This window comes from Raphanus sativus, chromosome 9, assembly GCF_000801105.2.
Source record: "Raphanus sativus cultivar WK10039 chromosome 9, ASM80110v3, whole genome shotgun sequence".
Classification (NCBI taxonomy): Eukaryota; Viridiplantae; Streptophyta; class Magnoliopsida; order Brassicales; family Brassicaceae; genus Raphanus; species Raphanus sativus.
The window spans coordinates 36,367,469-36,391,226 of record NC_079519.1 but is presented as its reverse complement, the minus strand read 5'-3'; the positions used below and the strand labels follow the sequence as shown (position 1 = coordinate 36,391,226).

General features: G+C 38.0%; 6 protein-coding genes and 1 pseudogene across 10 annotated transcripts; 4 read left to right on the top strand and 3 right to left on the bottom strand.

Annotated features, from left to right (window-relative positions):
* Positions 1 to 230: 230 nt before the first annotated feature.
* Positions 231 to 3,865, top strand: LOC108823471 (ultraviolet-B receptor UVR8). 2 transcript variants are annotated; one of them, XM_018596689.2, is made up of 11 exons: positions 231 to 471; positions 626 to 812; positions 916 to 1,062; positions 1,258 to 1,339; positions 1,711 to 1,866; positions 2,191 to 2,364; positions 2,591 to 2,662; positions 2,843 to 2,914; positions 3,086 to 3,204; positions 3,368 to 3,453; positions 3,534 to 3,865. In XM_018596689.2, the coding sequence occupies exons 1-11, from the start codon at positions 372 to 374 to the stop codon at positions 3,659 to 3,661; spliced, it is 1,323 nt and encodes a 440-aa protein (XP_018452191.1). In that variant the 5' UTR covers positions 231 to 371; the 3' UTR covers positions 3,662 to 3,865. The 2 variants fall into 2 exon arrangements, with proteins under 2 accessions (XP_018452191.1, XP_056850563.1); XM_056994583.1 differs by lacking the exon at positions 1,711 to 1,866 and having other exon boundaries at positions 232 to 471.
* Positions 3,866 to 4,504: 639 nt separating this feature from the next.
* Positions 4,505 to 7,096, bottom strand: LOC108824072 (uncharacterized). 2 transcript variants are annotated; one of them, XM_018597410.2, is made up of 4 exons: positions 6,878 to 7,096; positions 4,973 to 6,018; positions 4,810 to 4,884; positions 4,505 to 4,722 (listed from the first exon to the last, which is right to left on the bottom strand). In XM_018597410.2, exons 2-4 carry the CDS (start codon positions 5,789 to 5,791, stop codon positions 4,606 to 4,608), a joined length of 1,011 nt encoding a protein of 336 aa, XP_018452912.1. In that variant the 5' UTR covers positions 5,792 to 6,018; positions 6,878 to 7,096; the 3' UTR covers positions 4,505 to 4,605. The 2 variants fall into 2 exon arrangements, with proteins under 2 accessions (XP_018452912.1, XP_018452914.1); XM_018597412.2 differs by having other exon boundaries at positions 4,973 to 6,013.
* Positions 7,097 to 8,044: 948 nt separating this feature from the next.
* LOC108826544 (protein KOKOPELLI) lies at positions 8,045 to 10,421 on the bottom strand. Its single transcript, XM_018599920.2, has 3 exons — positions 9,722 to 10,421; positions 9,570 to 9,647; positions 8,045 to 9,289 (listed from the first exon to the last, which is right to left on the bottom strand). The coding sequence occupies exons 1-3, from the start codon at positions 9,956 to 9,958 to the stop codon at positions 8,045 to 8,047; spliced, it is 1,560 nt and encodes a 519-aa protein (XP_018455422.1). The 5' UTR covers positions 9,959 to 10,421.
* A 996-nt stretch (positions 10,422 to 11,417) lies between these two features.
* On the top strand, positions 11,418 to 14,540 carry LOC108828193 (uncharacterized protein At5g08430). The gene is made up of 9 exons (XM_056994487.1): positions 11,418 to 11,636; positions 11,978 to 12,057; positions 12,263 to 12,450; positions 12,528 to 13,410; positions 13,527 to 13,624; positions 13,773 to 13,829; positions 13,909 to 13,959; positions 14,056 to 14,128; positions 14,216 to 14,540. The coding sequence occupies exons 1-9, from the start codon at positions 11,509 to 11,511 to the stop codon at positions 14,407 to 14,409; spliced, it is 1,752 nt and encodes a 583-aa protein (XP_056850467.1). The 5' UTR covers positions 11,418 to 11,508; the 3' UTR covers positions 14,410 to 14,540.
* A 111-nt stretch (positions 14,541 to 14,651) lies between these two features.
* On the bottom strand, positions 14,652 to 16,963 carry LOC108828194 (pyruvate kinase, cytosolic isozyme). Its single transcript, XM_018601797.2, has 4 exons — positions 16,882 to 16,963; positions 16,437 to 16,708; positions 15,789 to 16,250; positions 14,652 to 15,708 (listed from the first exon to the last, which is right to left on the bottom strand). The coding sequence occupies exons 2-4, from the start codon at positions 16,692 to 16,694 to the stop codon at positions 14,896 to 14,898; spliced, it is 1,533 nt and encodes a 510-aa protein (XP_018457299.2). The 5' UTR covers positions 16,695 to 16,708; positions 16,882 to 16,963; the 3' UTR covers positions 14,652 to 14,895.
* A 1,505-nt stretch (positions 16,964 to 18,468) lies between these two features.
* Positions 18,469 to 20,755, top strand: LOC108828650 (cyclin-dependent kinase E-1). 3 transcript variants are annotated; one of them, XM_018602399.2, is made up of 2 exons: positions 18,469 to 18,757; positions 19,109 to 20,755. In XM_018602399.2, exon 2 carries the CDS (start codon positions 19,162 to 19,164, stop codon positions 20,569 to 20,571), a length of 1,410 nt encoding a protein of 469 aa, XP_018457901.1. In that variant the 5' UTR covers positions 18,469 to 18,757; positions 19,109 to 19,161; the 3' UTR covers positions 20,572 to 20,755. The 3 variants fall into 3 exon arrangements, with proteins under 3 accessions (XP_018457901.1, XP_018457900.1, XP_018457899.1); XM_018602398.2 differs by having other exon boundaries at positions 18,469 to 18,773; XM_018602397.2 differs by having other exon boundaries at positions 18,470 to 18,643.
* A 524-nt stretch (positions 20,756 to 21,279) lies between these two features.
* LOC108825420 (flavonol synthase/flavanone 3-hydroxylase-like) lies at positions 21,280 to 23,243 on the top strand (annotated as a pseudogene).
* Positions 23,244 to 23,758: the final 515 nt, after the last annotated feature.

Sequence of the window (23,758 nt, the reverse complement as noted above, 5' to 3'; positions counted from 1 at the left end):
AAGCCTCTGTACTTTCTTTCACTCTTTTCTCATCCCGTGTGCAACACGATTTACTGTGCGTGCCTGTGCGATTATTAAAAGGAAGTGGGCCTGGGCCTTCTTATTCATCAGTACCATCATTAAATATAAGTTTTATAACCATCTCACTGTAAAAAATACGATACAGTATTTACTGTGCAATCTCCATCGCGCCTTTATTACTCTCACTCTCTCTTTACGGATAGTGGAAGAGAAGCTGCAAAATTTCCTAATTTATCACAAAAATAGAAGTTTTTTTCTTTCTTAAATAAAGCAATTTGAAATCAGATTTTTCCAAACCAAAATAAATATCTTCTACTCAGAGAGAGAGAGAGAGAGAGGAACTGTGATCGATGGCTGAAGAGGAGATGGTGGCCGATGAAGCAGTTACAGCTCCGCCTCGTAAGGTGCTCCTCATATCCGCCGGTGCTAGTCACTCCGTCGCTCTACTCAGTACGTACTCTTTTACTTCCTTCTTTCGTTATCGGTTACGGAGATAGATGATCCTCGGAACTGTAGAATCGCACGGCGTTAGTTTATTTCGTCTCCGTTTAGTGGCTAAGAGGATTTGATAGTTCGATTGTTTGATTTTGATGCTTTGTGGTAGCTGGGGATGTTGTTTGCTCATGGGGTAGAGGAGAGGATGGACAATTAGGTCACGGAGATGCGGAGGATCGACCTTCTCCTACGCAGCTAAGCGCCTTGGATGACCACCAAATCGTTTCCGTTACCTGTGGTGCTGACCACACGGTTGCTTATTCAGAGTCACGCTCGGAGGTCTACAGTTGGGGATGGTTTGTTTTTCTCATCAAACAAGTTTCCTCGAGAACTGTATCTTAGTACACTTATATAAGCCTGGCTCATATTCTCTCCATCCATGTGTTTATTTTTTTGCAGGGGTGATTTTGGGAGATTAGGACATGGGAATTCCAGCGACTTGTTTACTCCGCTGCCAATCAAAGCATTGCATGGTGTTCGGATAAAGCAGATTGCTTGTGGGGATAGTCATTGTTTGGCTGTGACTATGGAAGGAGAGGTGCAAAGGTATTTTACTCTTTACCTATTCTTCTTCTTCTTCTTCTCTTTGTGTGCATTCAACAATCACAGTTTACATCGCTGCTCAGTGATGTCACTTGTCAATGCTTTTCATCAGAGTTTTATTATTATATTTCTTTTGATTATTGTGTACATTCTTGTCTTGTTTTCCAACGTATCTCTTTGACATTTCTGTATATAAAGCTGGGGGCGCAACCAGAATGGTCAACTTGGTCTGGGGGACACTGAAGATTCTCTAGTTCCTCGGAAGATTCAAGCCTTTGAGGTTCGTGTCCCTATATATTCTTATAATAGTGGCATAATGTTAATATCTTTTTGTCATGGTAGCTTCCTGAACTCGCTAAAGACGATGTGCTTCAGAATTGGGTCAATGTTGGGTCCATTTACGCAACTTGCTCTTCTTAAGGATACGAGTATTACTAGTTAAGGGTCCACATCTGGTGGAGAAACTGTCTTAACATACAATTTAAATACCTTATATAGGACTGGTAACTAATAAATTGAGGTCTAAAAATAGCTACGACTGTGTGTTATACTATCTAAAAGTAGCTATAACTGTGGAGACTGCACGTTTATGTAATTAGGTAGCTTAATCCCCAGTGTTACATCAACACTTTCAAATTGTAATGGGTGCAGGGAATACGAATCAAAATGGTTGCTGCTGGTGCAGAACACACTGCTGCGGTTACAGAAGATGGTGATCTTTATGGATGGGGATGGGGAAGATATGGAAATTTGGGATTAGGTGACCGGAATGACCGCTTGGTTCCTGAAAGGGTTGCCTCTGCTGGTGTAAGCTATCAGACTCTTGTTCTATAACTATTATAAACACTACGTGAAATCAATTGAAGATAGTTCAGTGAGGCTTGCCCTTGATTCTATGCACTGCACTAGGCGGATTTAGCTGTAAAGATTGATAGTCACAAATATATGCCATCTAGTTTCACTTGATAGGAGTGAGGGAAGGGACATAAAGACAAATAATATTGTATATTATGAGGCCTTCTTTATTCTAGTTCATGGATCACTAGTGTCATGTATGCTGGCCTTTCAACTTAGACACTTTTTCTAATTTTATTTCGGCTCTAGTGATCCTCGTTTTGCTTACAATTGTAGGCTGAGAAGATGTCGATGGTTGCTTGTGGATGGAGGCACACGATATCAGTTTCTTACTCTGGAGCATTATATACTTATGGATGGAGCAAATATGGACAGCTAGGACATGGTGACTTAGAGGATCACCTTATTCCTCACAAACTGGAAGCGCTGGGCAACAATGTTATCTCCCAGGTGACATTTGAAATATCCATCAGATGGTTTTATTATCTGGATGTTCTTTCCTATTTTAGCTACATGAGTAAACTAGTAAAGTTTCTGACAGTTTAGTAAAGTTTCTGACAGTTATTACCTGCTTAAGAATATTAGAGGATAATAAGACTGTTCTCATTGTATATGTATCTGCTGACTGTGTTCTTCTGGCTCATCATCTTCTTGACACTCTTGGTTATTTTTCCAGATTTCTGGAGGTTGGAGACATACAATGGCATTGACTTCTGATGGAAAACTATATGGATGGGGTTGGAATAAGGTCAATAATGTCTTACCTTTTGCTCTTTTATCTGGACGTTATTTCTTAGGAATGCATGGAACACAATCTATCATCTACACATTCAATTCGACGAGACGTGAAATCCATATATATTGGGTTACTTTAGTAGCTCACCTTGAATAGGACAACCTTCTAATTTTCTGTCTTTTGAGCATGCAGTTTGGGCAAGTAGGAGTGGGAGATAATATAGATCAGTGTTCTCCTGTGCAAGTGCGGTTTCCCGATGATCAGGCATGTTACTTGTCTTACATTGACACCCCTACGAAAATTTAACAAGACAGCTTTGTCACACTGTTCGACAGCTATATATAATCACATTAATCATCTCAAGTCTCTCAATTTGATGTTTTCTCTTCTTTTCTTTCTTCTAACGCATACAAATCTTCTTGTGGAAATCCACAGAAAGTAGTTCAAGTCTCATGTGGATGGAGACATACCTTGGCTGTGACTGAAAGAAACAATGTGTTTGCTTGGGGAAGAGGTACAAATGGACAGCTCGGCATTGGAGAGTCGCTTGACAGGTAAAACTTGTCACCATCATAGATTGCATACATTTTGGTTTTATGAACGGAGATGTGAATGAAGACTGGCCATTGAAATCGTTGCTTCCACTAAACTTACTGCTTTACAATCCGATTCAGTACTCATCACTGATAATGTGAATTTGCTTTTCTGTCTTTATAGGAATTCCCCCAAGATTATAGAAGCACTCAGCGTGGATGGAGCAAGTGGACAACAGATAGAATCTTCTAATTTCGATCCAGCTTCAGGTAAAAAAGAAAATCTATTCTTCGCAAGTGAGCTAATATTCCAATATTTTCACTTTTATTATCTATTGCCTTTGCTATAGGGAAAAGCTGGGTGTCACCATCAGAGAGATATGCGGTTGTTCCTGATGAAACTGTAAATGGTTCAAAGGAAGGCAATGGTGGTGATATCAGCGTACCACAAACTGATGCTAAGCGTGTACGAATCTGAGTTCAGACAAGTAGTCGTCGTGTTTGGTTTGGTCTTGGAGCGTTTATCAATCATCTCTTTTGGGGTTTTAAGGTTTGTTTGTACTAGTACGTCTGTCAAGTTCGGGATTTGCTTTTTTTTTGTATTTTGTAACTTTCTACTCTAGAGTGTTTATTTCGCCAAGTAATTAAAGAAGAAATAAAGAATAAAATCTGCATTATGAAATTATAAGCCTAAAAAAAACGCATGCAAATTTTATTAACTATGAAACCATGCATTATGAAATTATCAAACTTTTTTTCTATAAAAGATGAACAACAATGCAACTGTTTGCTATATCGGCCACGAAAGAGAATGGTTCCAATCACAGAATCTTTATGGTCCAGTCCTGGTCCACTCGAACACCTGGTTTACGGATAGTCAAGACCTTGGTACCTGAGGAAGCTACAGGCCCACCCATTCTCAGTGGTCCCATCTCAATCTCTGCCTTTTGATTCAACGGTTCTACCAGTGCAGATTTTGGACCCGAAGTTTGTCCCAAGAGGATGATTCTGTCAATCGAGCATTGGGAAAGGAGACAGCTTCTGGAGGAGCTATGTTCTTTGATGTAAGAACACCATTGGAGAAGATGAAGCGGCGGTGTATGTGAGATCATATCAGAAAGAGAAAGGTCATATCAGAAAAGGTGGTGTACTGGTGTGGTTAGTGGTTATTGAGGAGACAGAATGAGGTTTTTTTTTTTTTCTGAGCAAAGACAGAATGAGGTTTATGTACTGAGTTTCATGTGAAAAAAAAACCTTTAGTTATTATTATAGCTTGATGATGAAAGATGTGTTATATATATGGAAGTAGAAACAGAGGAAATGTAAAAAGCAACATTGACCATTGTAAACCATATATACATTCAATCATAATCAGTGAGCATTGAGCTTATTTTTCTTTGATAAAGCCAATGTACATTTTTTTCAAGTGTAATTGTGAGCATTAGAACGAGAAGCCCAAACACCAAATACAAGAAACCAGAAGATGAACAAGATTACCCAGTAGCGTGCAGGACCATACCTTATTCTTGTGAGCACAACCTGTTTTTTTTCAAATTTTTGTGTGTTTTAGTAAAAACAAGTGACATGAAAAGTCTGTAAAAAAAAATAAGATGATTTTTTACTCACAAATCTGAAGAAGATGACTACTATTAAAGCACATAGACCACCAAGAAGAATATGAGCTCCACTCCTAGCAGTTTTCTACAACCGAATTGAAAAAAAAAAAGAACAGTTAATATACACATCAGAGAGGGTTATTAGATACACACAGTTTGGTCCATGACCATACCTTATCAACACGAGGAGCAATGAGCCAGACCAATGTAACAGTGAGTAAACCAGTAGCAAGTAGAATCCCTGTACCTTCCACAGCCCATTTAGTTGCACGATTTTCCATAGGCGAGATGTCAAAGCTCACAACACCTAAAGGTTGTTCGGAGACAGCCTGAGAAGCCGCAACAGAGCTACTGTTGTTGTTGTTGTTGTTGTTCAGGGAATGAGGGCCAAACCATGAAGATATCTCACTAAGTCGTTGCCTTCTAATGGCAGCAACTTCATCTGTAGTACTCACCGTTGATACAGAGTTTGGATCTGTTCTTTCTCTTAGCGCCGTGTAATCTCTCAAGGCAATGACTACTTTGCTGACATCAGCAGTTTTTATGTTTTCCGCAGCTTTCCCGCAGATCTCACACACGGTGGATCCATGGTTGAGGAACCATTTGAGCGCACAAGCGTAGTGTACCAAAGCAAGCTCGTTTTTGCAAGAACATCCAAGTTCAAGTAACGCATCTTGATGCTGCTGCTGCTGGTTCTGGATTCCCATTTCGATATCAATGTTGCTCTTGTCATCACCAGCTTCGTCTGCATTGCTTCTACGAGCCTCTGGAACCGGAGGAGTGATGATCCCCAAGAGTCCTAAGGCAGCATCTCCTCGTTTGTCGGATTCTGCAGAGTGGCATACACGACAAGTTGGCAAACCATAGTCACTGTCTGTACTGTAACGCTGCTTCTCAACGGCTGCTAGCTCCTCGTTGTTCTTGACGGGTGGAGAACCGTGATCATTGACTCCACAGTCTGCTGTCTCCAACTGATTCTCTTTACTCATCATGACCAAAAATAAAAATAAAAATAAAAAGTTCTGTTTCTTCGCAAGACCACACAAAAAGTTCACCTAGATGATGTATCTGTTCTAATCTATAGACATTAAAAATGTTTTCATTTAGACAAGACAACTCTAAAACCAGAGGACCTCTCTGTATCTAGTACTGAACAATATGTAAGACAGCAAGAAGAGAGTGATGGCCTGTTTTGCATTCTTTCAAACGAGCTCCTGCACTGAAAAACATTATACGATATGTCATAAACATTAAGTGGGACAAGCTTATAGTAACGGATCACTTTAACAAAAAGTTGAATTCAAGAATGTACAAAACGCAAACAAAAGAACAGAAAAGGATCCAAAGCTTACATTCAAAAAGGAAACAATGTAATAAACTAATGAAGTAATGATGATGATGCAGCTAAATTAAGGTATCAGGCTTTAAAAGTGAGAATGTGATACATGAGTAGGAATAATGTATCATTTATAACCAGTTTGATCTCACATATCCACCCAGCCTTTCAGACATTACAAGAGCCAAAAAAACATTGCTGAGATCAACCAGAAAAAAAGAACAAAAAGAAAGATACCAAAAGACATGACAAAATGATGTCTGAAACTAAATAAGTTTATTCTGAGCAGGTTGTATCTAATTGCATGAAATCCAAACAAAAGACACCACTAAATAGTAAGTAAATACAATAAATAAATAGAGAAGCAGATGAAAGCAGTCATTAGTAGATTAAAGCAGCCATTACTACAATTGGTTAACTACAGCAGATTAAGCAGCCAGAACTCAAATCTTTTTATAACTTAAAAGTGGATTAAAAGCAGCCATTACTGCAATTGGTTAACCTATGCAGGATGAAGCAGACGTTACATCTATTTTTTTTAACTCAAGCAAATTAGCATGAAGCAGCCATTACACTAACTTTTAATTAACATAATCAGATTTAAGCAGCCAATAATTCAATTTTCAAGCTCTCTAGACACCAAAAAGAAAAAAAGATTTAAACGAACTGAAAAATGAAAAATCAAGCATGTGACTAAATCAATAAACTTGGACAAATCTATAGGGTTTTGGAGTGAGCAAACCTCCGCCAAATCTGGGATTATGATCGAATCATCGATTCATGGGCATGCGTAAAGTTTGAACCTTTCGATAAAAAAAACAATCTCTTTTCTGGAAAATGCTGATCCTTTTGAGCTTAGAGATTCGAAAAGAGTTCTTTGCCACTACACCAACCTTCACATGGTGGTGGTGCTGATAGAGCTGAGTGGTTTTTTTCTTCTTTAATATTCTTTTTTATTTTATTTTCTTTTCACTATTCAACGTTTTTCGAGATATAAGATTCGAGATAGACTGCACGGATCTGGTGAACATGATTACAAACCCGAGGGAATGGCCAGCATTCGCGACAGAGATTGGGATATTCCAGAGTCTCCAAAATGATTTTGAGGATGTGAGACTGTCTCATATTCCCCCGAAACATGAATGGACGGACAGATGCTCTAATAAAAGAAGCAAGAAGGAGAGGCTATATCTTTTTTTATATAGATCAGATCCGGTCAGAGGGAGGAATTCCTCGGTGACTCGAGTCGTCGGACCACCAATTGATCTAATGAAAATGGACAGCTGACAAAAAAAAAAAACTGTCCATTAAACCCAAAGAAAAGATAATGGTATTGTATAACAGTAGATTTTGCGGGAAAATATCTAGACTTTGAAAGTTGCAACATATATATAAATGGTCAACCTATTAATTTTACTTTAATTAAAGAAAAACTAATAAGTTGGAATTTTATTTTAGTCAAAATTATTGACTTTTTGTTATGTAAAACATTAAGTGTACACAATTTAAAACAAAAAAAAACCTCAATACATATAAAAATACTATCCGGATAATATGACTCTTTTTGGCTCTAATTTTTTCTTGCTTTTTTTTTCTCTAAAATTTGAATGGTATGGATGTAAAAGAAGCTCATTCGTGACAAAAACATACTTTTCCAATGCATTTTGATATATTTTCTTCTACAATAAAGAAAATTTTATAATTAAAAAAAATTGCTTTAATTTATTATTCCTAAAAATTGAAGAAACTTGTTTTTTCTTATAGTATAAAAAATAGGAATTTCTATTTTATGGTAATAGAAATGAATTGGAATAGTTTTGACATGCATCTATGGTCTCTGGTTGTTGGGGTTTATAGTTAGTTTATGGTTCTGTTTTTTTTTTGTTGCTATTATCTACTTATTATGAGACTAGTTTTCATCATGTTCTTGATCCTTATTACACAAATAGTTTGTCTTCCCTAGCTTAACCCGCCCTCTGTTAGGAAACTTGATACCACGTTGACGTCTACGGGTCTTCCACCAATTATTTTTCCTGACATGGCTCTGCTTTTTCATCTTCGAGTGTCTTCTACGATGTCTCATCAACCCTTCCACTAACGCATGAAACTGCCGCCCACCTTTCTTCTTATGTTTAGTCACCAAACCTTTGGATTCTGACTTCATCCTTCTCTCAACCAACTTCTCTTTGTCTTTCTGAAGATGTTTCTTCACTAAACGCTTCCAAGCTGATGGCTTGTGGCCTTGCTCTTTATTCTCATGGTGATGGTGGTGGTAGTGGTGATGGTGAAACACTTTACCTAGCTTCTCCTTGAATCTTGTAAGCCTCCCCTTAGACCTTTTCCTCTGTTTTTCAGGTTCCCTTGATCTGCTGTCTCTCGTTTTGTGTGGAGGAGAGTCACTTTCTTGAGAGCTGTCTTCGCTCTCTGATGGTGGATACGATGAGTCTTCTGACTCGGTGACGCTCTCGCCATGAGTTTGCCAGCTTGACCCAGTGGTTGAACCTGTTTCTCTAGACTCTTCTTCTGATTCTTGATCTGTAGAAACTTGTGAGCTTGTTCCAGACCGTGTGTTACCACTCTCTCCATACCATGTCTCGGTTTCTTGATCCAACAAAGTCGGTTTCATACTCGCCATCTTCAGTGACGTTCTCTTACTCTCTCTTGGCCTCTCGGGTCTTACAGGACGAGGCGGTAATGGGGTACGTGACCTAACCAAAACAACCTGATCATCATCAGGAGAACTGCTTCCTTGTGACTCGAGATCCATAGTTCGATCAACACGGGCTGCGACATTATTCACGTTCGAGGTTCTTGTAGTTTGACTCATTTGCTTACTCGCTGGCATGTAATGGCTCCGTGAACCAGACACAGAAGCTTGGTAGCTTTGTCTTCGTCCCATCAACGCTTTCTCATTTAACCGTTGAAAAGGCATTCCAGAAGATGAGTTATCTTGCATGGTACGTGACTTGCACCTCCTTGTTCTGTCGTGATCACGACTAGAACAAAAACGAAACGCAGAAAGCTGCGTTTCGATACGTTCGATTGAATCAACCACTTCCTCTGTTAAACCAACCTTACTAGGCACTTTAATGACACTTCTTGAGACTAAGTTTCTACTCGGAGTTGGCAAACCTAACTGTACTTGGGCAAGTATCTGTAACAACATCACAAGAATAAACACAACAACATGAACATGGTAGTAACAGAACCAGTGGCAGTCATGGGAACAGGCAAGTGAAACATTAGCAATAGCATATGACCTCCAATTTTTTTAAAAAAAATTCCTAATTTCTTAAAAGTAAATTCCAATTTTAAAAAATAATAATAATTTACGTAGAAATATTTCCAAATGTGTAATTCTTTATTACTAAAATCTTAGTTAAATATTTATAGTCCCCAAAATCTTAAGGATCCTGGACCTAACCGAAACTAACCTTGGTTTGTCTAGCCAAAAGCTCCTCGGTCGCAGAATCAAGCAAACGTTTAAGTAGAAACTGAGTGTTCTCATCTAACTGCGAGTTTCAACGTTTCTAATGTCAGATTAATCAATGATAGAAACATATGGTTCTCTTTAGGCTAAACTTACCAGAAAGGCTTGAGGTATGGATTCGTTGTTCGCATTTGAGTGGAGAAGGCCGTATAATCTTCTCAATGACTGAAGATCGGTCTCAAAGTTGAGAGGATCCATCAAAAAACTTATTAAGAAAGAACCAAGAAAGAAAGAGCGAAGAAGAAGAAGAAGAGATGCGTCAGATCGGAGTAACGGAAAAATAACCGTTTGCAAAATATATAAACCGTTGGTACGACAGTAACGACTCTGCATCGACTTTGGTTCTCTCCGGTTTTTCTCTTAACCGGTCGAAATTAGTCTAAACTCTAAAAACAGAGTAAACAGTAATGCACTGCCTCTATAACAAACTATCATTATGACATTATCATACCACACAATAACAACCAGTGATCTCTGATGTAAAGAAGTTATTATTCAAGTTTTTTATCCCTCTGATGTAAAAAAAAGAAGCAATGCTGCTTTTAGGGAAAAGAGAATCCCACTAAAGTTGATTCATCTTTGATTTTCTTTATTTTGGATGATATCTTTTGCGATTGTTGGGACTTCATTGTGAATGGGACTAAAAGATGAAATGAATGAACCTGCAAAGATAATAACAAACAACAATGATCTGAATGAATCAGTGATTTAAAGTAAACTTTATTAAGAAGAAGATTATGATGGAAAATAGTTTCTGATATAGGAATATACAGAACCATGATTAAGAAAGTTCCACTTCTTCAGATTATATTCAAATATTATGGACGATGGCAATGCAAAAGGGCATTTTATTTATATTACTCTCATCTATTACCTTCAAAATGAGAGGGAAAAGATAATATACAAACTAAAATGTAGTTAACTTGGACATATATTATTAGTCAAAAACAAAAAGAACATGGACATATATTTCGCAAGAAGGTTTTTAGAAAATTAGGTAAATAAACATATAATGGTGATGAAAAAGCAGACGAAGAATATATACCGAAGACCAATGTGTATGAATAATAGTATAATACCCATTAATATACTTGGAACTTGAATATGTTCTAATGCTCATCCCTTTATAGATTGTCATACGATTCTCACCTCACTGTGACTTTTGCTTGGTCTACAAAAGATCTGACGATCATCCCAATCTACAATGAATATTTAAAAAGTGCAACTTTTTCAACATAACACAAATATATTTTCCATTTTATAAAAAGATAAATTGAATTAAGATAAGTGGATAGAAATTAAGAGAAGAAGAATATAGGTCATTTAAAACTTACATACAAGTACTAGACTAGACCTTTATTAAACGTAGCTTAACTTCACTTAACCTTTGGACTATTCTTACAATTGGTGTACTCGGAAACTCCAGCCACAAATTACTGCAATTAATCCAGAATCAATAAGTCACTTAATCATTAATCCCTTTTGTATAAATACTCGGTAAAGAAAAAAAACCAAAAATGTTAAAACCTGTTCGGTTCTTCCATATATCATTATTACCTGAGAATTAATAGACTTATGTGTCAGACTGCAAAATTCAGATATTAAAGAAGACTTTTGTGTAAAGAAGATCTAACTGGAACGAGTTCCAATATTTAACACTGTTGTAAAATGTTTATTTTACCAAACAGCCCTCTAAAATAGTGTGTGGAAGACAGATGTCTCATATATAACAGGGGTATAACAGAGAAAGTGAACCAAAAAGTAGCGTTTGGTCTATTTATTCTGATAATTTCCACCTAAAAATCGGAGTTCCCTCAAAAAGTATCTCGTTTCTTGTTTGCACAGTGTCACTTAGGTTAACCACCACCACCGAAGTAGCGAATATGAAAGCTAGAGATATGGATGCAGTGGAGATTGTTGATGTGGATAATGAGGATGAGGAGGAGAAGGAGTGTGAGGACTGGTGCTTCGTCTGCAAAGATGGTGGAAGCTTAATGCTCTGTGACTACAAGTGAGTCTTCCTCTCTCTCTCTCTCTAGAGAAACTCATTCATAATGCTGCTGTTGTTTAGTTTAAGTGTTTTGTTCTTCCTTTGCATGTTCTTGATTTGATTTTCTGCTGATGAATGAAGGGTATTTACGTCTTTTATCTTGGTTACTCATCATTTTCAAGTCTGGATGAAACTAGTAGAATTATTTTATTTTAATTAGGGCGACAAAAGGATTTATCACATTGTAAACCTTCTAGGTGTTTCTTGATCTTAGGAAAATTCTTATTTCTTTTCCATTTAATTTATGTCAAGATGAATATTAAATAGATGGATAATGTACTTTGCTTATGTGATGTTTTCAGGGACTGTCCAAAAGTGTATCATGCTTCTTGTGTTGAAAAGAGTATCTCAGTACAAAACAATGAAGAATCTTTGATCTGTAGTAAGTGCTAACTTTTTTCACTATCACATATCTGTATACTATTTGCAATACTATAATCATGTTGAAAAGTAGCATGTGCTTCTTTGAAGGCACTAATGAAGTTAGAGAACATAGTTTGCAGTTTCATCTGTGTTATTTAATATCTTTAATACTTGCTTTCTGAAGGGTTTGTTTGTTGAGTTTTTATAAACTTTTCAATTTTCAGTGTGGCACAGTTGCTACTTGTGTAACAAGAGACCCAAGCTGTTCTGTCTTTGTTGCCCACATGCTGTATGTGAAGGCTGTGTTACCCATGCTGAGTTTATTAACCTCAAAAAGAACAAAGGCTTATGCTGTCATTGCCAAGAGTATGTCATTACTTTAGAAGAGATTCAAGAATATGATGCTGCTGGGGTAATGTTTTCACAATAACATTTACATTTTGTTATTTTTTTCTCTGCTTTTAACATCCATTTTACTGGTTTTTGCAGGATAAGATTGACTTGACAGACAGGGATACATATGAGTGTCTGTTTCTTGAGTATTGGGAGATAATAAAGAATCAAGAATCTGTAACTTTTGATGATGTCATTGCTTCAAAGTCACGGAAGAAAGCTGCTGCTAAGGCTAAGTCAAGGTACAAAGATGACCCCAAGTTTGAGCTTCATCACGTCAAATCTTCAAAGTCACCAAAGAAAGGCATCATCAAGCTTGAGGATGATGATGATGATGATCCACAGTTTTCATTAACTGATTATGCAGAAGATAATAAAACTACGCCCAAAACGAAGAGAATGGAGTTTATAGGATGGGGCTCAAAGCCGCTTATTGAGTTCCTGACATCTATAGGGGAAGACACAAGAGAAGAGATCTCACAACACACTGTTGAGTCGGTCATCAAAACGTACATTCGTGAGAAAAACCTGCTTGACAATGAAATAAAGAATAAGAAGAAAGTTCGGTGTGATGAGAAGCTGTTCTCTATCTTCAGGAAGAAGTATGTGAATCAGAAGAGGATTTATTCACTTCTAAATGCTCATTTCAAAGAGAACGTTGAGCAGATAGAGTATATCTCACTCTTGGAACGTGGCTTCGGTGAGAAGAACCACGAGAATGTCTCAGTGCCTTGCAAGAAGCAGAAAACAGAAACCTCAGACGAGGAGACTTGCGAGATGGAAGTGAAACCTGAGATGAGACCAACTGGTTTAGCTGCGATCAGTGCAGATAATATAAAGCTTGTTTACTTGCGCAAGAGCTTAGTTATGGAGCTACTGAAGCAGAGTGGGAGTTTTAGGAACAAAGTGGTGGGAAGCTTTGTGAAAGTGAGGAATGACCCTAGGGATCCTATAGCGTTCCAGGTCTTGCAGGTTACAGGTAAACCATGACTTGTGATTATTATTATTATTGTTATTCTTTGCTCATTTGTTACATGGCAGCCTACTAGACATTGTAATAACAATGAAATCTCTGAATGTCTTTTTTTTTTGTAGACCTTAAAAGTGTTGATGACAAGGGAATGTTTCTCTATGTTGCTGGTGAGGCAAGTGATGTTAGCATTTCTAGGTTGGATGATTCTGACATAACCAAGGTGATTAGTTACTATTGTCTTTTTTTCCATCTCTTAGATATTATTGGTATACCAACGCTGTGTTCTGGTGTGTGAGTGGTTAGAATTGGTTAAGACTTTTTTGTTTTTACTTCTTAAAGAGCTAAAACCTCCAAACTTTCCTCTTCAGGAGGAGATTGATGATTTGAAACAGAAAGTGATGAGTGGACTTAGACAACCAACTCTTGTAAGTTGTTAATGCAACATAGATACAAACACAACAGAAATTTATATTTGCATTAACATTCTGTTTTGTTTCTAATAAGGTTGAGATGAAACAGAAGGCTAAGGTCCTCCATGAGGATATAACAAAACATGTGAGTATCTCTGAAAACACAAGCAATAGTTTTAAACACTTGATGATGATCATACACTTGAATCTCACAGTTTTATGTAAATGATTTGAAACCCAGTGGATTAAAAGGCAGCTTATCATTCTTCAAAAACGCATCAACTGTGCTAATGAGAAAGGATGGAGAAAAGAATATCCTTTTACATTCTATCATCTTCCACACATTTTCAAATTCTTCATATAATTTTCTTACACTTGAACACCTTAACTCTGTTCTACATTAGAGGAGTACTTAGAGGAGAGAGAGCTTCTCCAAAAGCCTTCAGAGCAGGAGAGATTGTTAAGACAAACTCCAAAGATCATTGAAGAACTCGTCGAGATTGAACAAGATCCACCAGCTGCATCTTCAGATAGCAGCAAACAAGGGAACATCACTGGTCTGTCTCAGGAGGTGGTCGTTATAGATATCGACTGAGAAACCAAAGATCCTGCAGCATCCTCAAGAGGAAGAAGATTGTTTTTTTTTCTTGTACATTTTGTCTTCTCTTCCATTAGAACTTAAAAAAATTATCGGCTAATTCCTAATGGCTCATCTTTTGGTACTGACTAGCATCTGCAGAAACAAGAAGCTTATAAACGTATTGAGCTGTATGTATGAAATATACTAACGATATGGCATGCCTTATGTTTCATATTCATGTATATACTAGTGACATGTCCGGAAGTCAAAGTCCTTGCTATTATTGTAGTTAAAAAAAGCTACATAGTGTAGATTAGGTGTTCCACTGAGTAACAATAAGTGCATGAACTCATAAAATCTTATAAACTAAAAAAATACCAAAACAGAAGAGAAGAAATGCCAACAGAGCCCCAAACACTGTCAGGAACCTGTTTCCTGTTCTTTATTTGATCATGAAACATAAAACCTTGAGAAGATGAGGATGATGATTGGGCAAAAAGATTACTTGACCACACAGATCTTGATAACAGAAGCAGCTCCAATACGGTGGAGAGCCACCACAGCATCACCATGGTTACAGAGTCCTTTCTCAGTAGCCGACTTCAAAGCAGACTCAATAATCTCCTCTGTAGATTCACTGTCAGTAGCTTTTGCAGATCCTTCAGCCAAAACCGGAATCAGACCTCTGTATATCAAACTATGCCTCGCTGGCGACTCATCGCTGCAGCTCCAGTTAAATGTATCGCTGGTGAAAACCGGAACAACCACCGAGAGAATCGGAACAGCTGGTCTGTACTTAGCCACTAGTTTCGCCGTTGTACCTCCTCTGGTCAGCACGATGATGAGTTTGGCCCTGGCTTTGTTTGCCGTTCTCACAGCGGATGACGCAAGACTCTCAAGCGTGCTCATCGGAAGTGGGGTTGCTCTTATCATCTCCTTGAATATCGTGTTGTAGTCAAGCGATGACTCTGCTTCGATGCAGATTTTAGCCATGGTTTTCACTGCTATCTCAGGGTAGGCTCCCGCAGCGCTTTCACCGCTGAGCATGACACAGTCCGTGCCATCTAGAACCGCGTTCGCTACGTCGGTGGCTTCGGCTCGTGTTGGTCTGGGAGATTTGATCATAGACTCGAGCATTTGAGTCGCTGTAACCACCGGTTTACCAGCAAGGTTACACTTGTAGATCATCATCTTTTGAGCCAAGAAGATCTTCTCTATCGGAATCTCCATACCGAGATCACCACGAGCAACCATGAACGCATCCGTTTCACGCAAGATGTCATCGAAGTTCAGCACTCCTTCCTGGTTCTCAACCTTCAATAATTCAAACAAAACAAAACATTCAGATCTCACAACTTAGAGACAGATGAAATAAAGGTGAGAGTTGTTGTTACCTTGGACATCAACATTATACTCTTGGAATGTGATCCAAGCACTTTCCTGACATTAACAAGATCCGATCCTTTACGAACAAAGGAGAGAGCAATCATATCGATCTTGTTCGGAACACCCCATTTCAAAATATCCTCCACATCCTTCTCAGTCAGCGTAGGGAGATCAACAACCACACCAGGGAGATTCACGTTCTTTCTCTCCCCCAGCATCGCTGTATTCTCACACCGACATCTCACAGTACCAGCCTTCGTATCGCACGACAGTACAGCAAGACTAATGCTTCCATCTGCACAGAGTATGGTATGCCCGGGCTGAACATCCACCGGCAGCTTCTTGTAGCTCATGGAAATAGTTTTCTCATCGCCCTTGATGTCGTAGTCAGTGCTGATAGTTATCTCCTGACCTTCCTTGAGCTGTATAGGGTTCCCATCTTTCAAGAAACCAGTACGAATCTCAGGCCCCTGTTGGTATAATAAATCATATATTAAAAACCGTTATTAACACACTAACTAATATAATGACCATCAGTTAAAAATCAATCCATCAAACAGTAACAAGTAAACTGTAAAAAAAAACACTAAAGCAACTCCAAGTTTCTTTCTCTCTCTCTGCTGAAAGTTTGTTAATTAAGAGACTGGATGAGAGACCTTTGTGTCGAGCATAACAGCAGCGAGCATGCCGGTGTTCTGCATAGCGGCGCGGAGGTTGTCGAGAGTCTCCTGATGGTACTCATGGCTACCGTGAGAGAAGTTGAAACGAGCGACGTTCATGCCTGCTCTGAGAAGCTTCTCGATCATGGGAACGGAGCGAGAGGCGGGGCCTAGAGTGCAGACGATCTTCGTCTTCGGAGTCCTCCCGTCGTTAGGTAGATCCTTCATTATCCCTTCTATGTTTATGTTCGACATTGTTCTCCCCAAATCTACATTTTATATAAATCCATCGATCAGTTTTTAAGATTCGCAAAAAAAAAAAAAAAACTAGGATCGTTATGATTCGATTCTTCTTCGGAGCTGATCAATTTTAAACTAGGAGATCGTACACAGTTTCTATGAGATCGGGATCTAAAGAAAGACGGAGAGAAGTAGGTTTTACCTGAAAACGCCTGCCTTCTGTGGAGTGTGAAAGTCGCCGGAGAGACTCGAATGTGTTTTTATAACGAAACGAAGAGAGTTTCTTTTTATAACAAAGGCGTGCGTTTTAAATGCCACGTAGAATTATATATATCCAATGGAATTTTGTTAACGAAAACAACAACAAAAGTCCGGATATCGTGGATTTATTTATTTTGTTCGTTTCTGAAATAACTTGGTAAATGCCCGCCTTTTTTCATGCAAACTTTTATTTTTAATTGGGTATTATTTATGTGTAATTTGGATAAATATAATTACTTCTACAGCTCTGAATAATATAAAATATATACTCTGTTTTTTAATATTTATATTTTAGAGATTTTTTTATTCCAAATTCGATAATTTTTTTGTTTGTTAACAGTTTATATTATATAATCAATGGTATTATGCGATCTAATTAATTATATATCTAAATGTTTAGATAAATAGTTCATGATGTTTTAGTTTTAAAATTATGAAAATTTAATATTTTTAATCTATATGTCTAATTCTAAAAGATATTCTATTAAAAATTGGATGCTTAAAACTTTTCTATACATCAATATATCATAACAATATGTTCATACCTTAACTTTTGGCATATATAGGACGAAATTGTTTTTACAAACCAAGCAGTAGCCTAACTCCACCCCAAAGAGTCATGTCAAAGAGGCACATCCTCGGCAGATCCTTCAAAAGCTAAGAATCAGAGATATCACACTCTTGTTTAATATTTAGAGTTTTCTTATTATTTTTCTTATTTATGTGAATTAAAACATCACTTAAAATTTTAGGCAATTCAATTAAATTCAGCGGTTTTCTAAGATATAGGCAGTTGAGTCTTTCCCTATGGATTGATGATCCAAGCAAGGCTTGTGGAGATGATGGCTCTTTTTCATCTTCATGCATTGTTTTAGCTTTGCCTTTCCGCAATCTACAGGCATCAAGAATAACCATTTTAGATTCCAAGAACCTTATGAAGCAATCAACTTGAAAAAGAGGCCTTCTGACTAACTACTCAGGCTCCTCTTCTTTATCCTCATCCTTAAAAATAAGATAGGTTTGATTGGAAATAGAGTTGCTCGATTTGGTAATTTGCATTAGAAGTTTTTATCTCCATGGTGATCATTGAAAGCAGCAGATGTGACTGGAAGTGTGATTCTACCAGACTGTTAGTATTCAAACGATATAATTTTGTTACAACAAAATTTTATAATTAAGTAGCTAATGTGTGTTTCAAAAAAAAAAGTAGATAATGCAGACGGAGGTGGTATTTAAAATACATAAGAATTTTGAAATAAAAACATAACAATAAATTATTATTATAGTCTTTAAACTAATAATAAGTATATAAAAAAAGAAAGCAAAAAAAAAAACTAATAATACGTATGTTAATAAACAGAAAAAAAATATTTGAATAAAAATTTAATTAGAAAGTATGAAATATTGATGAGAAATCATCCAAATCCTAATAGTGAATTTGTGGTTTTGTTAAAAAAAAATATTTAGATAATAATATAGTAAAGATGTATAAATAAAATAATTGGACCAAGTGGCCAAGTTATAAAAATCTACTTTCCATTCCTAGCGTTGGCTTCTTCATAAACGTCGCCGTTTTAGAAAACGCAATCCTTCTTCCTCCTCCCGTCTTACCGGAATATTCTGGCTTTTTTCTACTCTCCTCCGTCGCCGAAGCTCGTCAAGCTGGAATTGACCTCCGAATTTCATTCCGATTGCCTTATCCGGTCAGATCCTTACGTTCCCTGATCGTCGATTTAGGAAAAAAAAAAGTCTCGAGCTTTAATTGGAATTGGAATTTGAAATTGTTATTGGATCTTTAGGTCTTCGATTAGGTTAAGGTCACCGTATCGCTGGGTAGGGCTCTTCCCTCTTTTTAATTTATAAAGTCTGGTGCTTTCATTTCTGGGTCTATAGATAATCTCTGTTTCAATTTCTGGAAAAAGTTGGAAGCTTTTAGGATCTAAATCTGTTCATGATGTGTTTGAATTATCACCTAGCTGATTATGATATGTTTCTAAATTCGAATCATGGGTTTTGTGTATGTCTGTGATGATTAATTTGGACCACTTGATTGAGTTTCACAGGTACTTGTTAGATACAATGGTTCCTTCTTGAACTTGCTTAGCTCTGTTTATAGATAGATTACATGTACTGCTCAATAAAACCAAAACCTTTGTTCAAATTTGCAGGGAAACTATATAAAGCGTTAGAGAGAGAGGAGTAGTACTATTACTAAAAGAAAATGGGAGATGGAAGTAGCACCAGATCCAACAGCTCAAACAGCAGCACCAGCGAGAAACCAGAGTGGCTGCAACAGTACAACCTCGTCGGCAAGATCGGCGAAGGCACTTACGGTCTTGTTTTCTTGGCTAGAACCAACACTCCGTCCAAGAGACCGATCGCCATCAAGAAGTTCAAGCAGTCGAAAGACGGAGACGGAGTCTCCCCGACCGCCATCCGCGAGATCATGCTCCTCACTGAGATCTCCCACGAGAACGTTGTCAAGCTCTTCAACGTCCACATCAACTTCGCTGACATGTCTCTCTACCTCGCCTTTGACTACGCGGAGTACGACCTCTACGAGATCATAAGGCACCATAGAGACAAAGTGGGACATTCGTTGAACCAGTACACGGTCAAGTCCTTGCTGTGGCAGCTCCTCAACGGGTTGAACTATCTCCATAGTAACTGGATCATACACAGAGACTTGAAACCGTCGAATATCTTGGTGATGGGTGAAGGAGAAGAGCATGGGATAATGAAGATAGCTGATTTTGGGCTCGCACGTATCTTCCAAGCTCCGTTGAAACCGTTATCAGATAACGGAGTTGTGGTCACTATCTGGTACCGTGCGCCTGAGCTGCTTCTTGGTTCAAAGCACTACACAAGCGCGGTTGACATGTGGGCGGTTGGGTGTATATTCGCGGAGCTGCTGACTCTCAAGCCCTTGTTCCAAGGAGCTGAGGCTAAGTCATCTCAAAACCCTTTCCAAGTAGATCAGCTAGACAAGATATTCAAGATCTTGGGACATCCGACGGTGGATAAATGGCCGACGCTGGCTAACCTTCCTCACTGGCAGTCTGATCTTCAGCACATCCAATCTCATAGATACGACAGTGCTGGTCTCCACAACGTGGTTCACTTGAACCCCAAGAGCCCTTCTTATGATCTCTTGTCCAAGATGCTGGAGTACGATCCTCTGAAACGTATCACCGCCTCGCAGGCGTTGGAGCATGAGTATTTCAGGATGGAGCCTCTCCCTGGGAGGAACGCGTTTGTGGCGTCTCAGCCGATGGAGAAGAACGTGAATTACCCTACTCGTCCTGTTGATACGAACACCGACTTCGAAGGCACGACACGCATCAACCCGCCTCAAGCGGTGGCGGCGGGAAACGTGGCGGGTGGTCATGGGATGGGGAGTAGATCGATGCCGAGACCAATGGTTGCGCATAACATGCAGAGGATGCAACCACAAGGCGGTGTGATGGCTTATAATTTCCCTGCACAGGCTGGGATGAACCCTAGTGTTCCTATGCAGCAGAGAGGGATGGCTCAACCGCATCAGCAGCAGCAGCAACAACAGTTGAGAAGGAAAGATCCTGGAATGGGTATGTCTGGTTACGCACCTCCTAACAAGACCAGACGTCTCTGAAGATTTAAAATAAAATCGGTTGTGAGTTGCTTTAAGTGTAGACTAGAAAGACTTGTAATGCAGCAGCATGTGGGGTTTGTTGCTTATATTCATAAATGTTACTATGGGTTCTCTGTAGCTTTGTAGAAACATTATCGATCTCAAGGTGTTTTGTCTTTAATGAAATTTTAATTTCCTTTAAAAAGGTCTTTATTGCTTGGAAAGTTCCAACTAGTTATGGTCATTATAGCCTTTTTGCTAAACTCATCAGCTTTATGTTATGAAATTTAAGCCTTTTGTTAAACTCATCAACGACCAAATTCAAGCCTTATGGATTTAATGCGACTGTAGAGGTTGCATATAGATCGATCAACGGAGAGGATGATCCTCCTAAGTTTGAGTCTTTGACTTTGGAAGACTACATTTACCGGAGGACTAACATGCTTCTTGGCGATGGATACACATATTTTAGTTTGTCTGTTCAAAATAAAATATATCTTTAATGGGGAATAATAACAAAAATGACAAATTTTATGAACATGTTAATTGGTAGTATTAAAGTTTAACGTCTCCATTTTTACGGTATTTTGTACTAACACGTAACTGAGTTGTACAAATAAAAAAAAACACTTAGTTTTGTACTAGTGGTTGGTATTTTCTCATATTCAAGATGCCATGCACGACACGAGGTACTTATTATAAGCTCACCTTCCCTGAAACACTAAACCAACTCCGAAAAAAGAAAGAGAACAAAAAAGTAATAATAATAATAATGGAGGTTGAGAGAGACCAAACCGAGTCCTCACCAACGATCCCTATCGTTGATCTAAGCAACCTCGACAAAGAGCTAGTGGCACGTGCGGTTGTGAAGGCGAGCCAAGAGTGGGGAGTTTTTCAGGTGGTGAATCATGAGATCCCCAAGGAACTTATCCAGAGTTTAAAGAAGGTTGGGACACATTTCTTTGAGCTCTCATCAGAGGCTGAGAAAGAATCCGTGGCGACGCCAGAGAACTCCAAAGACATCCAAGGATACGTTACAAACATCCAAAAAGATGTGGAAGACAAAGTTGATCGAGTTGATACTCTGTTCCACAATTTATCACCACCCTCTTGGGTCGATTACAGGTACTGGCCAAAAGATCCTCCAGAATACAGGTATATATATATATATGTGTGTGTGTGTATTACATATTGTAGTTCAAACATGTTTTTAAAAAAAAAATTCAGGCTGCCATTTTTGAGATCCACTATTTGCGTTGGCGTATAGTGAGCTAGAAGGTTGATGCATATTTTAAAAGTTTTCCTTAACAAAAATTAGTTGGCAACGTGCAAAACCAGATGGAAGGACAGAAGGTTGTTCTTCGCTTGTGTTTGTGGGGTTTTATTTTTTTAAATAAATATACATGCAAATGCAACTAAAAATAAAAATGTTGAAAATTTTATCAAAATAGAACTCAAAACATATTTTTGCTTAAAATAGCACGGATCAGAATATTAAACGTATTATTATTCATTTGAGATAATACGTATTATTCGACTTTCTCCAAATAAATAAATTTTAAATTTTTTTGTCGATGCAGGCAGGTGAACGAAGAGTATGCAGTATACGCGAAGAAGCTAGCGGAGAAGATTTTAGGTTGGTTATCCGAAGGATTAGGGTTAGAACGTGAGGCTTTGTTCAACAAAGGTTTTGGGGGTGGCGATAAGGCTGTTTATACAATGAAGATCAACTACTATCCACCGTGTCGTCAACAAGCAAATTTAGTCCTTGGACTTCATCCTCACACAGATATCCACGGTTTGACAATTCTCGTCCCTAATGAGATCCCTGGACTGCAGGTGTTTAAGGATGACCAATGGTTCGACGTTGAGTACAATCCCTCTGCCATTGTCTTTATTATCGGCGATCCGATTTTGGTATGTTTTATACGTGATCATGACTACTCGACTGTGATTTAGTGATAGTCAAAACCTGAGAATATTCAAAAGTACTCTTTTAAAAAAAAAACTGACGCTTTTTTTAAACAAAATGACAATTGTGTAGAAGTATAGACTTGGGTTTTGATTTCGACAGTTTGACTGGTAGTCAGACAATACTACTACCACTAGCATTAGTTGGAAAATATTTTAATTCGGATAAAGTAGTGTGATGGTCTTCGAAGATAAGTCGGATAAAGTAGTATATACCAGAACTGACTAGAATTAGATCCGACAGAGCATATAAAAGAATCAGTTACTTTTCGGTTTTCGGAACACGTAACAGCTCTATTAATTTTGCAGTAGGCTAGATCTATAGAACTTGTTTCAAGAAAACATAAAATTATATCTTTTATTTGAAAGTACAATGTGTTTTTTTTAATAGCGAATGAGCAATGGGAAGTACAAGAACGTGTTGCATAGAACGACTTTGAACAAGGAGAGACAAGGATGTCTTGGGTTGTTCTCTTAAAGCCGACTTATGATATGGTCATTGAACCTTTGATGAAGGTCAATGGCCATGGCTACGAGGCTCCCAAGTTTAAGCCCATCACTTACGGGGAGCACGTATACCGCAGGGTCAATAACCTTCGTCTTGACTAAACGATAAACCTCAAAAATGATCATGAATTCGATCCTTGTTGATTGATGTTGTCTCCTTTTATATTTTTTCGACAAAGTTGATGCGTCTCTTGTTTGATGTTTTTTTCTTTGGAATCTGTTATATAAAGTTTTAATTTATCTCTTGTTTGATGGGTTTGTCTGGTTACGCACCTCCTAACAAGACCAGACGTCTCTGAAGATTAAAATAAATCGTTGCGAGTTGCTTTAAGAGTAGACTAGAAAGACTGTAATGCAGCAGCCTGTGGGCTTTCTTGCTTATTCATAAATGTTATGGATTCTGTAGCTTTGTAGAAACATTATCGATCTACAGGTGTTTTGTCTTAATGAAATTTTTAACTTCCTTTAAAAGTTCATTAAGCCTTTTGCTAAACTCATCAGCTTATGTTATGGGTGATTAAGACTTATGTTAAACTCATCAGCGACTAAAATGTACAAAGACGTCAAGATCAGGATACTTTCTATCTACTCGACATGAATTGGTTCCTTTGATAATTGAGTCTATCTACTCGAAAAGGTTATTGAAACGCTTTCGTATGGATCAAGCGACTCCTTTGAGTACTCCAATGATTGGTAGATCTCTCAATGTTGAGAATGATCCTTTTAGACC